Source organism: Bombina bombina, chromosome 7, assembly GCF_027579735.1.
Source record: "Bombina bombina isolate aBomBom1 chromosome 7, aBomBom1.pri, whole genome shotgun sequence".
In the NCBI taxonomy this organism is placed as follows: domain Eukaryota; kingdom Metazoa; phylum Chordata; class Amphibia; order Anura; family Bombinatoridae; genus Bombina; species Bombina bombina.
Window position 1 is genome coordinate 525,864,739 of NC_069505.1, and position 23,257 is coordinate 525,887,995.

The 23,257-nt window shown below is 42.1% G+C and overlaps 1 protein-coding gene across 1 annotated transcript; it reads left to right on the top strand.

Annotated features, from left to right (window-relative positions):
• The first annotated feature begins 5,618 nt into the window (after positions 1-5,618).
• LOC128636491 (C5a anaphylatoxin chemotactic receptor 1-like) lies at positions 5,619-6,698 on the top strand. The gene has a single exon (XM_053689500.1). It carries the CDS (start codon positions 5,619-5,621, stop codon positions 6,696-6,698), a length of 1,080 nt encoding a protein of 359 aa, XP_053545475.1.
• Positions 6,699-23,257: the final 16,559 nt, after the last annotated feature.

Genomic DNA, 23,257 nt, shown 5'->3' on the forward strand with positions numbered 1-23,257 from the left:
GATTCTGTGCCACCTCGCTAGCCTCCCTCTCCCTGAAGCCAAGCCCTATCCTAACTGATGGCTGGGAGTGAATGAGGGGCCTAAGGTTGGGCCTAACCTGTGGGGTGGGGAGTACCACATCTTCCAGCTCTGATCCTCCACTTCCTCTTGCAGATCCCTACATCCCTAGAACCCCCTGCACCACTTCACGGTAAAGTTTGGGGGGCACAGACTTCCTCTTGGACCTTTCCACTTGGAGAAACCTGACGAAAGAAAGCTCTCTTGAAGTCTGGATGCAGGAACAAAGAGGCCGGATCCACTGCAACAAGAACCTATAAAGGTAAACAGAAACACCCGCCCCCACACTTGCAACAATGTAAAAATAGCAAAAGATGATAGTCGCACCACCAAGTTCAATTAATTAATTTCTTTATTGAGCCAAGATAAAAAAATCAGCAACGTTTCGGACACAAGTCAGACACTGATTCACTTCTTATATACCCAAATAAGTCACACCTTAACAGCTAATTGTAACACCTGTAAAGCCAGGTATATCACTAACAACCAAATGCTGCCACCATGTGGTCAACTGCAAAAATCACACCTCTATAAATAATTTTAAATTATTCCTTACATAGCAATGAATTAATACATAGTCTAAATATATCCATGTACAGTGTAGGCTCTCATGCAATATATGTTTTCACTATTCATTTATATTACATATTAGCATAAATAGATATAAGCATTATTTTGAATGAAGATTTACATATAAATTTCTACAGAAAAATTGACCAATCTAACTCTTTATTCATGCCACCTGGAGATAGTGTACCTAATTCATAAATCCAATATGCTTCACGTTTTTGTAATAGTTTAATTTGATCACCCCCTCTTCTAGGATGTTTCACCTGTTCCAAAATCTGGAACCTTAATTGGCTTAGATTATGGCCTGCAGACAGAAAGTGATGGGCAACTGGGTCATCCTTTTTCTTGGTTCCAATACTACTTTTGTGTTGGACTATGCGTTCCCTTACGCACTGGGAGGTCTCCCCCACATACCCCAGCCCACATGGACACTTAATCAAATATATCACAAAATCAGTATTACAGGTATAGTGTCCCTTAATGAAATATTTTTTACCAGTACTTGGATGACTAAATGTTGGCCCTTTAATTATACTATTACAATTTGAGCACCCTAAGCAGGGAAAACTCCCCAGATTTTTCTTACCAAAATAAGTTTGAACCGGTCCCTTCGATGGACCAATATCTGCCCTTACCAGAACATCTTTGATTTGAACAATGTAAAAACCTAGAACACTCCAGAGTTCAAGTCAGTTATCCCTTAATTTTGTTACAGGTCCACTAGGGGGCCCTCCACTGCCATTATATTCTTTGAAGAAATACCTAAGTAGGTATCTGGAGCACTACTTGGCAAGAAATAGTGCTGCCATCTAGTGCTTTTCCAAATAGATAACATTTTTGCAAAACTGCTGCCATATAGTGCTACAGACACGTGCACGCTCCTCAGCTTTGTTCAACAAAATATACCAAGAGGACAAAGAAAATTTAAAAATAGATGTAAATTAGAACTTGTTTTTTAATGACATTCTCCATTTGAATCATGAAAGAAAACAAATTCTATTTCCTATCCCTTTAAATAAAGCATATCTAAGTATTAGCGGGTTAAGGTTTTTACTTTGCTTTTTCTTATGTTTGGCTTTAGGTTTTGTTTGTGTAAATAATAAGGATGTTCCGTACTGCTCAGCTACACAACTTAGCCTTTTTTTATAAGAAAATAGATTTCTCATGCTAACATTTTTTTTTTTCTTCCTTTAGCAAAAATGAATACTATGGGTGCCCACAGGTCACAAGAGCAGTTCAATACCTCACTCGGTCGTGTAAATTCCTTGGGGCCGATTTATCAAGCTCCCTGTTTCCGCGCGAGCCTTCAGGTCTAAAGACCGCTGCTTCATAGCTCGTCCTCCTGCTCTGAGGCCGCGGACAGAAATTAACCCGATCGGGTTGATTGACACTCCCTGCTAGTGGCCGATTGGTTCACAAGAACTGCTGGTGCAATGATAAATACCGACAGCGTATGCTGTCGGAATTTATAGATGTGCGGCGGACATGATACGCTGCATTGTATCGTGTCCGCTCGCAATATGATAAATATACTCCCTTGACTTTGATCTTGAGGATAAGTGGTATAATACACTTGAATCTAAGCCCCTGCAGACTGCCCCCTTATTTCAGTTCTGCACATCGATAAATGCCAACAGCATACTCTGTCGGCATTTATCATTGCAAAAGCAGTTCTTGTTAACTGCTGGTGCAATGCCGCCCCCTGCAGATTGTCTGTGTGTGTCACTGTGCGTGTAAGTGTCTTTGTGTTTGTCGGTGTCTTAATGTGTGTGTGTGAGTCTATGGGGTAGATTTATTAAGCAGCTGATGCTGCAATCTACCCCTGAAGTTTCAGGTCTGCCTGAAACATTTTCTATCTCACACTCACTCTCTCTCACATGCTCACACTCTCACACATTAACACACTCTCATCATGCACACACACTCTAACACTCACAATCTCACACACTCATTGTATATTCTTTACTATACAATGAATATTGCGTCAGGGCACAACGCTAACCAGCGGGAGTTGTGACCAGTAAGAAGAAAAGCCTGAATCTACTTTCTTCAGACTACAGAGTGGTTACCAGTGTAGCGTTATAGCGGATCTCACGTCCACGGTGCTAAGACCGGCGGTGTGAGGGTAAGAGGCAATGGGCATTCAGCTACATCCAGAACGTGTAAGCTCTCCCATGATATGGAGAAATTGAAAATCTGTATCCTGGCCTGGTGAGTCTTCACAATATAAAAATACTATATAAGCCGTTGCTATTATACTTAGTTTTACATGTGATGGTTCCCAATTGAGAGTAACTCTGAGCAGCGTGATTTGGGGTTTACACGTTAATGTAATTCCACATTGACCGCTACAGTTTCTACTTTGCTTTGTATAGTAGAGGGACTGTGTGTGTGTGTTTTTTTTTTAAATCTTATCTTAACTAGAGCACAGGTGAAATAATCAGCTGATTGTATAAATTGTTACCAATGCACCAGGGAAATCTGGGTAAGATATGCAAATTAGATATACAATCTCACGCTTTCTGCTTGTAAATATTGTTTTAAACACAGCAATCCCCTTTATATGGTGGATGCAGCAAGAGAAACCACTTCTGGTCAGCTGTTTTGAGTTTTTTGCCTCTGGTCAGCAGAGGATTGGCGGCGCGCCTTCCTTGAGCCCCCCCAGGCGGAGGGAAAATAAGTTGTGTAGATGAGGGAATTACATTACATCAGGCTTTACCCACAGCCACTTAGGTAATGTCCGTTTTACCCAGGTAATCCTAGGATTACCCAGATTACTTACTTTACCTGTATTAGGTGTATATATATACTGTATAGATATATACACTTATTTATTTTGTTTTTACAGTATATGTAATTGAATTACTTGTGTAGTGGAATATCTCTCTAAGCACAGTGTAGTATCTATATAGAGAGACCTCTGTAAATATGTAATGAAATGTACATGCAAAGGGGCACATTTATCAAGCTCCGTACGGAGCTTGTGGGCCCGTGTTTCTGGCGAGTCTTTAGACTCGCCAGAAACACAAGTTATGAAGCAGCGGTCTAAAGACGAGTACGATCGGGTTGATTGACAGCTCCCTGCTGGCGGCCCATTGGCCGCGAGTCAGCAGGGGGCGGCGTTGCACCAGCTGCTCTTGTGAGCTGCTGGTGCAATGTTAAATGCGGAGAGCGTATTGCTCTCCGCATTCAGCGAGGTCTTGCGGACCTGATCCGCACCGATGATATTATCTACATATATGTAGAGCAGCAACAGAGCAATGTCTGCATATGTACAAAATACTATCTATTTATCTGTGGATAGGGTAGAGTATCAATACAGGACTCACAATACTTTGTGTAGAATCTTTCACTGTAGAATCTTTCTAAACATGGCTTGAGATGGGTTTCATAATATTTAGTCCATGTGTGCATTCAAGAGAAGTATTTTTTTCCAAATTCTGGATTCAGGCTATTTTTGGAGTCTAGGAACGCCCATGGAGAAAAGCAGCAATAGTGGCAGAATTTACAGAAAGACTGTGCTAAACATTGCTCTGCTGAATACGTTTTTAAGGGAATCTGGGGAGTGTGCCGATCCTTTTACAGGTATGCTGATCTCTATGTTTTATTCTTATTTATCTCAGGTAGACTAAAAATTAGGAAGGAAACGGAAAACAAGAGAAAAGGGAAAGCAGAAAAAAAAGAGAAAATTAGTTTAAGAAAAAAAATAACAGGAGTAAAAGGAGGGAGAAGAGATTAAACAGTAAAGTTAAATGAAAGATTCATAGGACGTATATGTTGTTCTATTGGTATCCCTTGTTGAAGAGTAAACCTAGGTAGGATGATAGGAGCTTAATGGGACAGTCTACACCTTAGTTATCTTAACGTCTTACCTTAGATTAATCTGCAAATAGCCTCCTGCACTACTTTCTATATTGTGCAGCAGGAACGGTAAAAAAGTCATTTTAAAATTAATATTGTTTCTGGCCACTTTGAAATGGCTGCCAATCTCCGCCCACTGATGACATCATGATGTGGGGCATATTTATCAAGCTTCGTACGGAGCTTGATGCCCCGTGTTTCTGGCGAGCCTGCAGGCTCGCCAGAAACAGCAGTTATGAAGCAGCGGTCACAAAGACCGCTGCTCCATAACCTGTCCGCCTGCTCTGAGCAGACATTGCCGGAAATCAACCCGATCGAGTACGATTGGGTTGATTGACACCCCCTGCTGGCGGCCTATTGGCCACGATTCTGCAGGGGGCGGTGTTGCACCAGCAGCTCTTGTGAGCTGCTGGTGCAATGCTGAATATGGCGAGCGTATTGCTCGCCGTATTCAGCGAGGTCTGGCGGACCTGATCCGCACTGTCAGATCAGGTCCGCCAGACCTTGATAAATAGGGGCCCTGGGCTGCACATGGCGTCCATTCAGAAAAGGTTTTGTGACACATTCTATTTGAACATAACAGTTAACCACAGCTCTGAAGTGCGGCTAGCCCGACGCGTGTTAAATTAAATTGCGCTTGAACAAACATGTTTACTTTCAACTTGTAATGCGCGCTACTTCCAATGTGCACAAACACCCGCAACAAACCCGATATCACTTGTCCGCAACTGTTAGTGCTCCACTCGTAATCTAGTACAGTACTGTAATCAGAAAGGTAATAGTTTATTTAAACAAATATAGACAAGCATATGGTATTTTAAAACACAAAAACCAAACCAAACATGCAGGCAGAGAAGATTGTGACATTCTGGCAGGGAAAATTTAAATTTTTATTAATTTTATTTTTAAAAAATATTAAAGTCTGGATTTTGGAATAATTCTGGATTTGGGGATTTGTACCTGTATCTGTATAGATATATATACTTGCTCTGGAACTTCATGAGAGTTTTTAATACGAACAACTTGTTTTCTAACCCGTTAATATTACTGTCATTTAAAATGATATCACTGTTTCTTTTTGGAAAGGTATCCACAAATATATTACATAAGGTCTTTCGATGTGATTGGTCATGGATCTTCCAATCTACAACTACGATGACTTTGAAAACAACTTCACAGACTATAACTACAGTTTTTATCATGTAGATGAATTGTACCCAAATATTGAACAGCCTATTCCTCCACTGTCTCCTGTTAAAGTGACAGCTCTCATCATCTATGTTCTTGTGTTCCTTCTTGGCTTGCCTGGTAATGCTTTGGTGATATGGATTACAGCTTACAAAATGAAAAGGACGGTAAGCACTATGTGGTTTCTTAACCTGGCTATCGCTGATCTTCTGTGTTGTCTCTCGGTGCCATTCTCAGTTATGGGGATTATATTGCGTGGACATTGGCCCTTAGGTCTTTTTGCCTGCAAGTTTATAGCTTCTGTCCTCTTGGTCAACATGTATGCAAGTGTGCTCATTCTTGCAGTCATCAGCATGGACCGTTGTGTCTTGGTCATCAAACCCGTCTGGCGTGAAACTTACAGGCTGGTGAAAAATGCAACTTTGGTGTGTCTGATGGTGTGGATATTGGCTTGTGTGTTGGCCAGCCCTTCTTTCATCTTCAGGAGGACAATCGTAAGGTCACATAATAAAATAACTTGTTCTATGGATTATTCACTCACAGGAGAAGACCAAGCAAAGGTTGAGATGCTCATTGCAGTATTCCGTTTCATGTTGGGTTTCGTCATTCCATTTTTGTTTATCACAGTCTGCTATGGTGTGTTGGTGTCTGGGGTCAATTTAAAACACAGTCAATCTAGCAAGATATTGAGAATAATTGTTGATGTAATTATAGTTTTTTTTGTGTGTTGGTTCCCCTACCATGTAGCTGGTCTTATCCTCGCGGCACATCCTAGCCACTCAGACCTATACACCTCAACCATAAAAGTGGATTCCATTTTGATAAGCATAGCTTTCACGAATAGCTGCATTAACCCAATTATTTATGTGCTATTGGGACAGGATGTAAAAAACAAACTCAAGAAGTCAGTCAAGTTGGTTATTCAAGAAACGCTCCAGCTTGCAGATGAACTGAGTAAATCTTTGGATTCTAAAAATTCTAAGTCAACATCAGAGACAAAAAATATGGATACTCAGGTTTAGTTTAAAATGCACACATGGAGGCCGATTTACCAAATGTCTGTCGGACCTAATCCGACAGACATCGCTGAATGCGGAGAGCAATACGCTCTCCGTATTCAGCATTGCACCAGCAGCTCACAAGAGCTGCTGGGGCAAAGCCGCCCCCTGCAGACTCGCGGCCAATGGGCCGCCAGCAGGGAGGTGTCAATCAACCCGATCGTACTCGATCGGGTTGAATTGTGGCAATTCCTGTCCGTCTCATCAGAGCAGGCGGACAGGGTTATGGAGCAGCGGTCTTTAGACTTGCCAGAAACACGGGCCCTCAAGCTACAAGCTTGATAAATGGGCCTCATGGGGTGTATGTAGACTTGGGGTGATATTACTGATACTAGGGTCTTGTATCAAATTTAAATTAGTCAATTGGGGTCATACAGTATATTATAAAATATGTAAAAAAAACTGTAACTAGTTTCTAATGAGAAGATTAGAGAGTTCACTATATTGTTCATTAGGGGGAGGTTAGGCCCACTATTGTACAGTGTGAAGGGATCAGACCTTCTATTGCACAGTGTGAGGGAGACTAGACCCTGTATTGTACAGTGTGAAGGGATCAGACCTTCTATTGCACAGTGTGAGGGAGACTAGACCCTGTATTGTACAGTGTGAGGGAGATCAGACCCTGTATTGTACAGTGTGAGAGAGATCAGACCCTGTATTGTACAGTGTGAGGGAGACCAGACCCTGTATTGTACAGTGTATGAGACCACACTCTGTATTGTACAGTGTGGGGAGATCAGACTCTGTATTGTACATTGTGAGGGAGATCAGACTCTGTATTGTACAGTGTGGGGAGATCAGACTCTGTATTGTACAGTGTGAGGGAGATCAGACCCTGTATTGTACAGTGTGAGGGAGACTAGACCCTGTATTGTACAGTGTGAGGGAGACTAGACCCTGTATTGTACAGTGTGAGGGAGATCAGACCCTGTATTGTACAGTGTGAGGGAGACTAGACCCTGTATTGTACAGTGTGGGGGAGATCAGACCCTGTATTGTACAGTGTGAGGGAGATCAGACCCTGTATTGTACAGTGTGAGGGAGATCAGACCTTCTATTGCACAGTGTGAGGGAGACTAGACCCTGTATTGTACAGTGTGAGGGAGACTAGACCCTGTATTGTACAGTGTGGGGGAGATCAGACCTTCTATTGCACAGTGTGAGGGAGACCAGACCCTGTATTGTACAGTGTGAAGGGATCAGAGCTTCTATTGCACAGTGTGAGGGAGACTAGACCCTGTATTGTACAGTGTGAGGGAGACTAGACCCTGTATTGTACAGTGTGGGGGAGATCAGACCCTGTATTGTACAGTGTGAGGGAGATCAGACCCTGTATTGTACAGTGTGAGGGAGACTAGACCCTGTATTGTACAGTGTGGGGGAGATCAGACCCTGTATTGTACAGTGTGAGGGAGATCAGACCCTGTATTGTACAGTGTGAGGGAGATCAGACCTTCTATTGCACAGTGTGAGGGAGACTAGACCCTGTATTGTACAGTATGAGGGAGACTAGACCCTGTATTGTACAGTGTGGGGGAGATCAGACCTTCTATTGCACAGTGTGAGGGAGACCAGACCCTGTATTGTACAGTGTGAGGGAGACTAGACCCTGTATTGTACAATGTGAGGGAGACTAGACCCTGTATTGTACAGTGTGAGGGAGATCAGACCCTGTATTGTACAGTGTGAGGGAGACTAGACCCTGTATTGTACAGTGTGGGGGAGATCAAACCCTGTATTGTACAGTGTGAGGGAGATCAGACCCTGTATTGTACAGTGTGAGGGAGATCAGACCCTGTATTGTACAGTGTGAGGGAGATCAGACCCTGTATTGTACAGTGTGAGGGAGACTAGACCCTGTATTGTACAGTGTGAGGGAGGTCAGACTCTGTATTGTTCAGTGTGAGGGAGATCAGACCCTGTATTGTACAGTGTGAAGGGATCAGACCCTGTATTGTACAGTGTGAGGGAGATCAGACTCTGTATTGTACAGTGTGAGGGAGATCAGACCCTGTATTGTACATTGTGAGGGAGATCAGACTCTGTATTGTACAGTGTGAGGGAGATCAGACTCTGTATTGTACAGTGTGAGGGAGATCAGACCCTGTATTGTACAGTGTGAAGGGATCAGACCTTCTATTGCACAGTGTGAGGGAGATCAGACCCTGTATTGTACAGTATGAGGGAGATCAGATCCTGTATTGTACAGTGTGAGGGAGACCAGACCCTGTATTGTACAGTGTGAGGGAGACCAGACCCTGTATTGTACAGTGTGAGGTGAGATCAGACCCTGTATTGCACAGTGTGAGGGAGACCAGACCCTGTATTGTACAGTGTTAGGGAGATCAGACCCTGTATTGTACAGTGTGAGGGAGATCAGACCCTGTATTGTACAGTGTGAGGGAGATCAGACCCTGTATTGTACAGTGTGAGGGAGAACAGGCCCTGTATTGTACAGTGTGGGGAGATCAGACCCTGTATTGTACAGTGTGAGGGAGATCAGACCCTGTATTGTACAGCATGAGGGAGATCAGATTCTATATTGCACAGCCTGAGGGAGATCAGACCCTGTATTGTACAGCATGAGGGAGATCAGATTCTATATTGCACAGCCTGAGGGAGATCAGACTCTGTATTGTACAGTGTGAGGGAGATCAGACCCTGTATTGTACAGTGTGAGGGAGACCAGACCCTGTATTGTACAGTGTATGAGACCACACTCTGTATTGTACATTGTAAGGGAAATTAGACTTTGTTTGTACAGTATGGAGGAATCATACCACCCTGTACTAATTTATATGTAAAAAACTGTATATGGTTTTTAGAGAGTAGATTAGAGAGCTCCCTGTATTGTACAGTGTGAGGGAGATCAGACCTTGTATTGTACAGTGTGAGGGAGATCAGACCCTGTATTGTACAGTGTGAGAGAGATCAGACCCTGTATTGTACATTGTGGGGGAGATCATACCCTGTATTGTACAGTGTGAGGGAGATCATACCCTGTATTATACATTGTGAGGGAGATCAGACCCTGTATTGTACAGTGTGAGGGAGATCAGACCCTGTATTGTACAGTGTGAGGGAGATCATACCCTGTATTGTACAGTGTGGGGAGATCAGACCCTGTATTGCACAGTGTGAGGGAGATCAGACCCTGTATTGTACAGTGTGAGGGAGATCATACCCTGTATTGTACAGTGTGGGGAGATCAGACCCTGTATTGTACAGTGTGAGGGAGATCATACCCTGTATTGTACAGTGTGGGGAGATCATACCCTGTATTGTACAGTGTGGGGAGATCAGACCCTGTATTGCACAGTGTGAGGGAGACCACACTCTGTATTGTACAGTGTGAGGGAGACTAGACCCTGTATTGTACAGTGTGAGGGAGATCAGACCCTGTATTGTACAGTGTGAGGGAGATCATACCCTGTATTGTACAGTGTGAGGGGAGATCAGACCCTGTATTGCACAGTGTGAGGGAGATCAGACCCTGTATTGTATAGTGTGAGGGAGATTAGACCCTGTATTGTACAGTGTGAGGGAGATCAGACCATGTATTGTACAGTGTATGAGACCACACTCTGTATTGTACATTGTAAGGGAAATTAGACTTTGTTTGTACAGTATGGAGGAATCATACCACTCTGTACTAATTTATATGTAAAAAACTGTATATGGTTTTTAGAGAGTAGATTAGAGAGCTCCCTATATTGTACAGTGTGAGGGAGATCAGACCCTGTATTGTACAGTGTGAGGGAGATCAGACCCTGTATTGTATAGTGTGAGGGAGATTAGACCCTGTGTTGTACAGTGTGAGGGAGATCAGACTCTGTATTGTACAGTGTGAGGGAGATCAGACCCTGTATTGCAGTGTAAGGGAGAACAGACCCTGTATTGTACAGTGTGAGGGAGATCAGACCCTGTGTTGTACAGTGTGAGGAGATCAGACCCTGTATTGTACAGTGTGAGGGAGATCAGACCCTGTATTGTACAGTGTGGGGGAGATCAGACCTTGTATTGTACAGTGTGAGGAGATCAGACCCTGTATTGTACAGTGTGAGGGAGATCAGACCCTGTATTGTACAGTGTGAGAGGAGATCAGACCCTGTATTGTACAGTCTAAGGGAGAACAGATCCTGTATTGTACAGTGTGAGGAGATCAGACCCTGTGTTGTACAGTGTGAGGGAGATCAGACCCTGTATTGTACAGTGTGAAGGAGATCAGACCCTGTATTGTACAGTCTAAGGGAGAACAGATCCTGTATTGTACAGTGTGAGGACCTAGTTGGACCTAGTTAATCATACTACTCTGTACTATATAATGTGCGGGTGATCAGACTCTGTATTGTACAGTGTGGGGAAAATCAGACCAGGTATTTCAGTGTAAGGGAGATCACACCATGAATTGTAATTGCACAGTTTGGGTAGATTAGACTCTGTATTGTACAGTGTGGGGAGATCAGATCCTGTATTGTACAATGTGAGGGAAATTAGACCCTGTATTGTACAGTGTGAGGGAGATCAGACCCTGTATTGTACAGTGTGAGGGAGTTCAGACCCTGTATTGTACAGTGTGAGGGAGTTCAGACCCTTTATTGTACAGTGTGAGGGAGATCCGACCCTGTATTGTACAGTGTGAGGGAGATCAGACCCTGTATTGTATAGTGTGAGGGAGATCAGACCCTGTATTGTATAGTGTGAGGGAGATTAGACCCTGTGTTGTACAGTGTGAGGGAGATCAGACTCTGTATTGTACAGTGTGAGGGAGATCAGACCCTGTATTGCAGTGTAAGGGAGAACAGACCCTGTATTGTACAGTGTGAGGGAGATCAGACCCTGTGTTGTACAGTGTGAGGAGATCAGACCCTGTATTGTACAGTGTGAGGGAGATCAGACCCTGTATTGTACAGTGTGAGGGAGATCAGACCCTGTATTGTATAGTGTGAGGGAGATTAGACCCTGTGTTGTACAGTGTGAGGGAGATCAGACTCTGTATTGTACAGTGTGAGGGAGATCAGACCCTGTATTGCAGTGTAAGGGAGAACAGACCCTGTATTGTACAGTGTGAGGGAGATCAGACCCTGTGTTGTACAGTGTGAGGAGATCAGACCCTGTATTGTACAGTGTGAGGGAGATCAGACCCTGTATTGTACAGTGTGGGGGAGATCAGACCTTGTATTGTACAGTGTGAGGAGATCAGACCCTGTATTGTACAGTGTGAGGGAGATCAGACCCTGTATTGTACAGTGTGAGAGGAGATCAGACCCTGTATTGTACAGTCTAAGGGAGAACAGATCCTGTATTGTACAGTGTGAGGAGATCAGACCCTGTGTTGTACAGTGTGAGGGAGATCAGACCCTGTATTGTACAGTGTGAAGGAGATCAGACCCTGTATTGTACAGTCTAAGGGAGAACAGATCCTGTATTGTACAGTGTGAGGACCTAGTTGGACCTAGTTAATCATACTACTCTGTACTATATAATGTGCGGGTGATCAGACTCTGTATTGTACAGTGTGGGGAAAATCAGACCAGGTATTTCACAGTGTAAGGGAGATCACACCATGAATTGTAATTGCACAGTTTGGGTAGATTAGACTCTGTATTGTACAGTGTGGGGAGATCAGATCCTGTATTGTACAATGTGAGGGAAATTAGACCCTGTATTGTACAGTGTGAGGGAGATCAGACCCTGTATTGTACAGTGTGAGGGAGTTCAGACCCTGTATTGTACAGTGTGAGGGAGTTCAGACCCTTTATTGTACAGTGTGAGGGAGATCCGACCCTGTATTGTACAGTGTGAGGGAGATCAGACCCTGTATTGTACAGTGTGAGGGAGATCAGACCCTGTATTGTACAGTGTGAGGGAGATCAGACCCTGTATTGTACAGTGTGAGGGAGTTCAGACCCTGTGTTGTACAGTGTGAGGGAGATCAGACTCTGTATTGTACAGTGTGAGGGAGATCAGACCCTGTATTGCAGTGTAAGGGAGAACAGACCCTGTATTGTACAGTGTGAGGGAGATCCGACCCTGTATTGTACAGTGTGAGGGAGATCAGACCCTGTATTGTACAGTGTGAGGGAGATCAGACCCTGTATTGTACAGTGTGAGGGAGATCAGACCCTGTATTGTACAGTGTGAGGGAGTTCAGACCCTGTATTGTACAGTGTGAGGGAGATGAGACCCTGTATTGTACAGTGTGAGGGAGATCAGACCCTGTATTGAACAGTGTAGGGGAGCTCAGACCCTATATTGTACAGTGTGGGGGAGATCAGACCCTGTATTGTACCATGTAAGAGGAAATCAGACTCTGTATTGTACAGTGTGAGGGAGATCAGACTCTGTATTGTACAGTGTGGGGGAGATCAGTCCCTCTATTGTACAGTGTGAGGGAGATTAGACCCTATATTGTACACTGTGAGGCAGATAAGACCCTGTATTGTACAGTGTGATGGAGATCAGACCCTGTATTGCATAGGGGAGCTCAGACCCTATATTGTACAGTGTGGGGGAGATCAGACCCTGTATTGTACCGTGTAAGAGGAAATCAGACTCTGTATTGAACAGTGTGAAAGAGATCAGACCCTGTATTGTACACTGCGAGAGGAGATCAGACCCTGTATTGTACAGTGTGAGAGGAGATCAGACCCTGTATTGAACAGTGTGAGGGAGATCAGACCCTGTATTTTACAGTGTGAGAGGAGATCAGACCCTGTATTGTACAGTGTGAGGGAGATCAGACCCTGTATTTTACAGTGTGAGAGGAGATCAGACCCCGTATTGTAAAGTGTTAAATGAGATCAGACCCTGTATTTCACAGTGTGAGGAGATCAGACCCTGTATTGTACAATGTGAGAGGAGATAAGACCCTGTATTGTACAGTGCGAGGAGATCAGACCCTGTATTTCACAGTGTGAGGGAGATCAGACCCTGTATTGTACAGTGTGAGGGGAGATCAGACCTTGTATTGTACAGTATGAGGAGATTAGAACTTGTATTGTACAAAGTGTGGATGGAGATTAGACCCAGTATTGTACAGATTGGGGAGATTAGACCCTGTATTGTACAGATTGGGGAGATTAGACCCTGTATTGTACAGTGTGGGGAGATTCGACCTTGTATTGTACAGTGTGAGGAGATTAGACCTTGTATTGTACAGAGTGTGGCGATTAGACCCAGTATTGTACAAAGTGGGGAGCTCAGACCCTGTATTGTACAGTGTGAGGAGATCAGACCCTGTATTGTACAGTGTGAGGAGATCAGACCCTGTATTGTACAGTGTGAGGAGATCAGACCCTGTATTGTACAGTGTGAGATGAGATCAGACCCTGTATTTCACAGTGTGGCGATTAGACCCAGTATTGTACAAAGTGGGGAGCTCAGACCCTGTATTGTACAGTGTGAGGAGATCAGACCCTGTATTGTACAGTGTGAGGAGATCAGACCCTGTATTGTACAGTGTGAGGAGATCAGACCCTGTATTGTACAGTGTGAGATGAGATCAGACCCTGTATTTCACAGTGTGAGGAGATCAGACCCTGTATTGTACAGTATGAGAGGAGATAAGACCCTGTATTGTACAGTGTGAGGAGATCAGACCCTGTATTTCACAGTGTGAGGGAGATCAGACCCTGTATTGTACAGTGTGAGATGAGATCAGACCCTGTATTTCACAGTGTGAGGAGATCAGACCCTGTATTGTACAGTATGAGAGGAGATAAGACCCTGTATTGTACAGTGTGAGGAGATCAGACCCTGTATTTCACAGTGTGAGGGAGATCAGACCCTGTATTGTACAGAGTGTGGAGATTAGACCCAGTATTGTACAGAGTGGGGAGATTAGACTTTGTATTGTACAGAGTGTGGAGATTAGACCCAGTATTGTACAGTGTGAGGAGATTAGACCTTGTATTGTACAGAGTGTGGAGATTAGACCCAGTATTGTACAGAGTGGGGAGATTAGACCCTGTATTGTACAGTGTGGGGAGATTCGACCTTGTATTGTACAGTGTGAGGAGATTAGACCTTGTATTGTACAGAGTGTGGCGATTAGACCCAGTATTGTACAAAGTGGGGAGCTCAGGCCCTGTATTGTACAGTGTGAGGAGATCAGACCCTGTATTGTACAGTGTGAGGAGATCAGACCCTGTATTGTACAGTGTGAGGAGATCAGACCCTGTATTGTACAGTGTGAGATGAGATCAGACCCTGTATTTCACAGTGTGAGGAGATCAGACCCTGTATTGTACAGTATGAGAGGAGATAAGACCCTGTATTGTACAGTGTGAGGAGATCAGACCCTGTATTTCACAGTGTGAGGGAGATCAGACCCTGTATTGTACAGTATGAGATTACACCTTGTATTGTACAGAGTGTGGAGATTAGACCCAGTATTGTACAGAGTGGGGAGATTAGACTTTGTATTGTACAGAGTGTGGAGATTAGACCCAGTATTGTACAGTGTGAGGAGATTAGACCTTGTATTGTACAGAGTGTGGAGATTAGACCCAGTATTGTACAGAGTGGGGAGATTAGACCCTGTATTGTACAGAGTGGGGAGATTAGACCTTGTATTGTACAGTGCGAGGGAGATTAGACCCTGTATTACACAGTGTGAGGGAGATCAAACCCTGAATTTTACAGTGTGAGGGAGATCAGACCTTGTATTGTACAGTGTGAGGAGATTAGACCTTGTATTGTACAGTATGTGGAGATTAGACCCTGTATTGTACAGTGTGGTGAGATCAGACGCTGTGTTGCACAATGTGGGGATATCAGTCCCTGTATTGTACAGTGTGGGGAGTTCAGACCCTGTATTGTACAGTGTGAGAGAGATTAGACCTTGTATTGTACAGTATGGGAAAACTGGACCCTGTATTGCACAGTATGGGAAGATCCTACCTTGTATTGTATAGTGTGAGGGAGATCAGACCCTGTATTGTACAGTGTGAGGGAGATCAAACCCTGTATTGTACAGTGTGAGGGAGATCAGACCTTGTATTGTACAGTATGGGAAGATTAGACCCTGTATTGCACAGTGTGGGGAGATCAGACCCTGTATTGTACAGTGTGGGGAGATCATACCCTGTATTGTACAGAATGGGGAGATTAGACCTTGTATTGTACAGTGTAGGAGATCAAACCTTGTATTGTACAGTGTGAGCGAGATCAGACCTTGTATAGTACAGTGTGAGGGAGATTAGACCCTGTATTGTACAGAGTGTGGAGATTAGACCCAGTATTGTACAAAGTGAGGCGATTTATCATTAGACCCTGTATTGTACAGAGTGGGGAGATTAGACCTTGTATTGTACAGTGTGAGGGAGATTTGACCCTGTATAGTACAGTGTGAGGGAGATTAGACCCTGTATAGTACAGTGTGAGGGAGATTTGACCCTGTATAGTACAGTGTGAGGGAGATTAGACCCTGTATTCTACAGAGTGGAGAGATTAGACCCTGTTTAATACAATGTGAGGGAGATTAGACCCTGTATTGTACAGTGTGGGGAGATCAGACCCTGTATTGTACAGTATGGGGGAGATCAGACCCTGTATTGTACAGTGTGAGGGAGATCAGACCCTGTATTGTACAGTGTGAGGGAGATCAGCCCACTGTTGCGTTTTCTTTTCACACAACATATAAACAACGCTATCTCTTGTCCTATTACACTAACGTTGATTTATAACAAATTATAAGTATTTTTATAAATGCATTTAATTCTGTACATTACTTTTTATATATTATGCAATATAAAATAAAAATTTGCTTTATAAAAATGGTGGATAAAAATTAATTATTTGTTTAAACAAAATCAATTTTTTAAATCACATTTTGTTTATTTAAATATGATTTTTTTTTTCTAATTATTATTGGTTTTGTAGTTCTCAAAACTGTGAACGTGTGTCTGCCGACATAACATGCCCCTTTCACTGTTCACAGTACAAATTGTATAAAATAAACATATACAGTATATATATAGTTGAGAAACAGAATCATAAAAGAAAACTTTTGGGCTTCAGATAGAGCATACAATTTTCAGATTTATTTCTATTATCACATTTGCTTCATTCTTTTGATATCCTTTGTTGAAGGAGAGTAATGTTCTACTGAGGCCTAGCTGAACATATTGGGGCTGATTTGTTATGCCCGAATGCTGCTATATGCAGCTGTTTCTGTGTGAGACTTCAGGCTCGCCGGAAACATAATGTAAGAAGCAGCGGTCTTAAGACTATTGCACCTTAACTCGTCTGCCACCTCTGAGGCGGCAGACAGCAACCTGCCGATCTCATACGATCGGGTTGATTGGCAAATCTGCAGGGGGAGGCATTGCTCAAGCATTTCACAAGGAATACTTGTGCAATGATAAATGCAGACAGCATATGCTGTTGACATTTATCGATATCTGGCGGACATGATAGCTATGGCGGATCATGTCCGCCAGATACATTATAAATCGGCCCCATTGGGTTAGACCAGTGATTTTTAACCTTTTTTTTGCCGTGGCACACTTTTTTACATTAAAAATCCTGTGGCACACCACCATCCCAAAATTTTAAAAAAAATCACACATTGTAGCCTAATACAGGATATATATATACACATACACACAAACACACACTGTATGTATTGTGCTGTTATGCCATGCCTCCTACAAACTACCCCTGCACTGGGAGTAAAAAACAAGCAAAGTTTAAAAAATATGTCACACTGTTGTCAGTCTGCCGTGGCACACCTGAGGATCTCTCACGGCACACTGGTTGAAAAACACTGGGTTAGACGGTGGCAAGCAGCTAGCTCACAGTAGTGCATTGTATCTGAGCCTACCTGTGTATGCTTTTCAACAATGTATACCAAGAGAATGAAGCAAATTAGATGAGAAGTAAATTGGAAAATTGCTAAAAATGGCATGTTCTTTCTAAATCATAAAAGTTTAATTTTGACTTTACTGTGCCTTTAATGCCATTGATCCCCTACAGATCTATGTACACAGAATCAACCCATACTAAGTTTCAAGAAGTTCAATGAATAGAAGATTGTTTGGAGTGGAATAGATCTGCACAAGGTCCTAAGGGGTCGATCCGATATAAAGCGTCGCCCGCAAAAGCCGGCGACGCCAATATTTACGCTGATTTGGTATCCTATATACGGCGTAACCTAGACGTTACACGCGTATATTTCTGCCGTCGCCCGTAGTTTTTTGGGCTATAGGCAGGTATACCAAACCAGCGCAGTTTGGTATCCAATATGCAGCGTAAGGACTTACGTGGCGAAAATGGAGAAAACTTACTCCATTTTTACCTCGCCACAAAAAGCAGCCGTAAGAAGCCTTACGCTGTCTATTGGAGCCCCGTAACTTCCTAAACTGGCTGCTAAAATAAACCTAACACCTAACGCATGCGCAATGTCTATCTCCCTGTCAACCGCGATCTGCAAAAATAAACCTAACACCTAACGCATGCGCAATGTCTATCTCCCTGTCAACCGCGATCCCCCCCCCCCCCCGAAATCCCTAATAAAGTTATTACCCCCTAAACCGCCGCTCCCGGACCCCGCCGCCATCTACATAAACTAACCCCCTACTGTGAGCCTCTAAAACCGCCGCCATCTACCTTATCTATCCCCTAATCTGACCCCTTACACCGCCGCCACCTATATAAAAATTATTAACCCCTAATCTAATCCCCCTATACCGCCGCCAGCTATATTAATATTATTAACCCCTAATGTAAGCCCCTTACACCGCCGCCATCTCTATTAAAATGATTAACCCCTAATTTAATCTACCTACCCCGCCGCCAGCTATATTATCTATATTAACCCTAAGTATATTATAGTTAATATAGTTATTACATTATATATATTAACTATATTAACCCTAATTATATTAGGGTTAATATAGTTAATATAGTTACTATAGTATTTATATTAACTATATTAACTCTATCTAACCCTAACACCCCTAACTAAATTTATATTAAATTAATCTAATTCATTTATAAACTAAAATATTCCTATTTAAATCTAAATACTTACCTATAAAATAAACCCTAAGATAGCTACAATATAATTAATAATTACATTGTAGCTATGTTAGGGTTAATATTTATTTTACAGGTAAATTGTTAATTATTTTAACTAGGTATAATAGATATTAAATAGTTATTAACTATTTAATATCTACCTAGTTAAAATAATTACCCAATTACCTGTAAAATAAATCCTAACCTAAGTTACAAATACACCTACACTATCAATAAATTTAATAAACTACAAACATCTATCTAAAAATACAATTAAATTAACTAAACTAAATTACAAAAAAAAACAAACACTAAATTACAAAAAATAAAAAAAAGATTACAAGATATTTAAGCTAATTACACCTATTCTAAGCCCCCTAATAAAATAATAAACCCCCAAAATAAAAAAAATTCCCTGCCCTATTCTAAATTAAACAAATTTCAAAGCTCTTTACCTTACCAGCCCTTAAAAGGGCCTTTTGTGGGGCATGCCCCAAAGAATTCAGCTCTTTTGCATACAACAAATACAATCCCCCCCCCATTACAACCCACCACCCACATACCCCTATTCTAAAACCACCCAAACCCCCCTTAAAAAAGCCTAACACTACCCCCCTGAAGATCTCCCTACCTTGTCTTCACCACACCGGGCCGAGCTCCTGATCCGATCCGGGCGATGTCTTCCTCCAAGCGGCAAAGAAGAATTCTTCCTCCGGCGATGTCATCCTCCAAGCGGCAAAGAAGAATTCTTCCTCCGGCGACGTCTTCCTCCAAGCGGCAGCAAAGTCTTCATTCTTCCGGCGGCATCTTCAATCTTCTTTCTTCGCTCCGCCGCCGCGGAGCATCCATCCCGGCCGACTGCTGAACTTGGAATGAGGTACCTTTAAATGACGTCATCCAAGATGGCGTCCGCCGAATTCCGATTGGCTGATAGGATTCTATCAGCCAATCGGAATTAAGTTAGAAAAATCTGATTGGCTGATTGAATCAGCCAATCAGATTCAAGTTCAATCCGATTGGCTGATCCGAACAGCCAATCAGATTGAGCTCGCATTCTATTGGCTGATCGGAACAGCCAATAGAATGCGAGCTCAATCTGATTGGCTGATTGGATCAGCCAATCGGATTGAACTTGAATCTGATTGGCTGATTCAATCAGCCAATCAGATTTTTCTAACTTAATTCCGATTGGCTGATAGAATCCTATCAGCCAATCGGAATTCGGCGGACGCCATCTTGGATGACGTCATTTAAAGGTACCTCATTCCAAGTTCAGCAGTCGGCCGGGATGGATGCTCCGCGGCGGCGGAGCGAAGAAAGAAGATTGAAGATGCCGCCGGAAGAATGAAGACTTTGCTGCCGCTTGGAGGAAGACGTCGCCGGAGGAAGAATTCTTCTTTGCCGCTTGGAGGATGACATCGCCGGAGGAAGAATTCTTCTTTGCCGCTTGGAGGAAGACATCGCCCGGATCGGATCAGGAGTTCGGCCCGGTGTGGTGAAGACAAGGTAGGGAGATCTTCAGGGGGGTAGTGTTAGGCTTTTTTAAGGGGGGTTTGGGTGGTTTTAGAATAGGGGTATGTGGGTGGTGGGTTGTAATGGGGGGGGGGGATTGTATTTGTTGTATGCAAAAGAGCTGAATTCTTTGGGGCATGCCCCACAAAAGGCCCTTTTAAGGGCTGGTAAGGTAAAGAGCTTTGAAATTTGTTTAATTTAGAATAGGGCAGGGAATTTTTTTTATTTTGGGGGTTTATTATTTTATTAGGGGGCTTAGAATAGGTGTAATTAGCTTAAATATCTTGTAATCTTTTTTTTATTTTTTGTAATTTAGTGTTTTTTTTTTTTGTAATTTAGTTTAGTTAATTTAATTGTATTTTTAGATAGATGTTTGTAGTTTATTAAATTTATTGATAGTGTAGGTGTATTTGTAACTTAGGTTAGGATTTATTTTACAGGTAATTGGGTAATTATTTTAACTAGGTAGATATTAAATAGTTAATAACTATTTAATATCTATTATACCTAGTTAAAATAATTAACAATTTACCTGTAAAATAAATATTAACCCTAACATAGCTACAATGTAATTATTAATTATATTGTAGCTATCTTAGGGTTTATTTTATAGGTAAGTATTTAGATTTAAATAGGAATATTTTAGTTTATAAATGAATTAGATTAATTTAATATAAATTTAGTTAGGGGTGTTAGGGTTAGATAGAGTTAATATAGTTAATATAAATACTATAGTAACTATATTAACTATATTAACCCTAATATAATTAGGGTTAATATAGTTAATATATATAATGTAATACCTATATTAACTATAATATACTTAGGGTTAATATAGATAATATAGCTGGCGGCGGGGTAGGTAGATTAAATTAGGGGTTAATCATTTTAATAGAGATGGCGGCGGTTTAAGGGGCTTACATTAGGGGTTAATAATTTTAATATAGATGGCGGCGGTGTTAGGGGCTCACTTTAGGGGGTTATAGATATAATATAGCTGGCGGCGGGGTACGGGAGCGGCGGTTTAGGGGTTAATAGCTTTTTTATTGTTAGGATAGTGAGGGGGGATAGCGGATAGAGGGTTAGACAGTGCGGGCTATGTTAGGGAGGCGTGTTAGACAGTGCGGGCTATGTTAGGGAGGCGTGTTAGACAGTGCGGGTGTTTTAGACTTTAGTCAGGTTTTATAGGCGCCGGCAGTTTCTAACGTGCCGCAAGTCACTGGCGACGCCAGAAATTTGTACTTACGCAGATTTCTGGACATCGCTGATTTATCCGACTTACGGCACGTTAGCATCTGACGGCGACATATATGGGATGGCTCGAGTTGCGAGCTGAAACTGCGGGCGACGCCGGTTCCCTCGCTTGCGCCGCAAACTGCGATCTATATCGGATCGCGCCCTAAGTGTGAGAAGGGAGGGGCAAGCACTAAAAATGAAATATAATGTTATTGTTTTAGTTAAATAAAACTATTGAAATTGTTATTATAATGGTAATCATTTTTCTCCTTCCAATAAACTACAGCTGATGATCAAATAAGAATGATTAACATATTAAACTGGAGATAGTTCACCTCCCAATAATGCAATAATGCCATTCATTTCAGTGATCTATCTATGCATCTTTAAAGGGACATTAACCCCTTAATGACCACAGCACTTTTCCATTTTTTGTCCGTTTGGGACCAAGGCTATTTTTACATTTCTGCGGTGTTTGTGTTTAGCTGTAATTTTCCCCTTACTCATTTAATGTACCCACACATATTATATACAGTTTTTCTCGCCATTAAATGGACTTTTAAAATATACCATTATTTTCATCATATCTTATAATTCACTATAAAATTTTTTATAAAATATGAGGAAAAAATGGAAAAAAACACACCTTTTCTAACTTTGACCCCCAAAATCTGTTATACATCTACAACCACCAAAAAACACCCATGCTAAATAGTTTCTAAATTTTGTCCTGAGTTTAGAAATACCCAATGTTTACATGTTCTTTGCTTTTTTTGCAAGTTATAGGGCCATAAATACAAGTAGCACTTTGCTATTTCCAAACCCCTTTTTTTCAGAATTAGCGATAGTTATATTGGGACACTGATATCTTTCAGGAATCCCTGAATATCCATTGACATGTATATATTTTTTTTTTTTAGAAGACATCCCAAAGTATTGATCTAGGCCCATTTTGGTATATTTCATGCCACCATTTCACCGCCAAATGCGATCAAATAAAAAAAAATTGTTCACTTTTTCACAATTTTTTTCACAAACTTTAGGTTTCTCACTGAAATTATTTACAAAAAACTTATGCAATTATAGCATACATGGTTGTAAATGCTTCTCTGGGATCCCCTTTGTTCATAAATAGCAGACATATATGGCTTTGGTTTTGCTTTTTACTAATTAGAAGGCTGCTAAATGCGACTGCGCACCACACGTGTATTATGCCCAGCAGTGAAGGGGTTAATTAGGGAGCATGTAGGGAGCTTCTAGGGTTAATTTTAGCTTCAGTGTAGTGTAGTAGACAACCCCAAGTATTGATCTAGGCCCATTTTGGTATATTTCATGCCACCATTTCACCGCCAAATGCAAACAAATAAAAAAAAAAAGCTAAATTTTTCACAATTTTAGGTTTCTCACTAAAATTATTTACAAACAGCATGTGCAATTATGGCACAAATGGTTGTAAATGGTTCTCTGGGATCCCCTTTGTTCAGAAATAACAGACATATATGACTTTGGCGTTGCTTTTTGGTAATTAGAAGGCCGCTAAGTGCTGCTGCGCATCACACGTGTATTATGGCTAGCAGTGAAGGGGTTAATTAGGTAGTTTGTAGGGAGCTTGCAGGGTTAATTTTAGCTTTAGTGTAGAGATCAGACTCCCACCTGACACATCAGACCCCCTGATCCTTCCCAAACAGCTCCCTTCCCTCCCCCACCCGACAATTGTCCCCGCCATCTTAAAGGGACAGTCTACACCAGAA

What these genes read in the sequence shown, in the direction of transcription:
- LOC128636491 (XM_053689500.1), top strand. Translation starts at nt 5,619, where the DNA reads ATGGATCTTCCAATCTACAACTACGATGACTTTGAAAACAACTTCACA.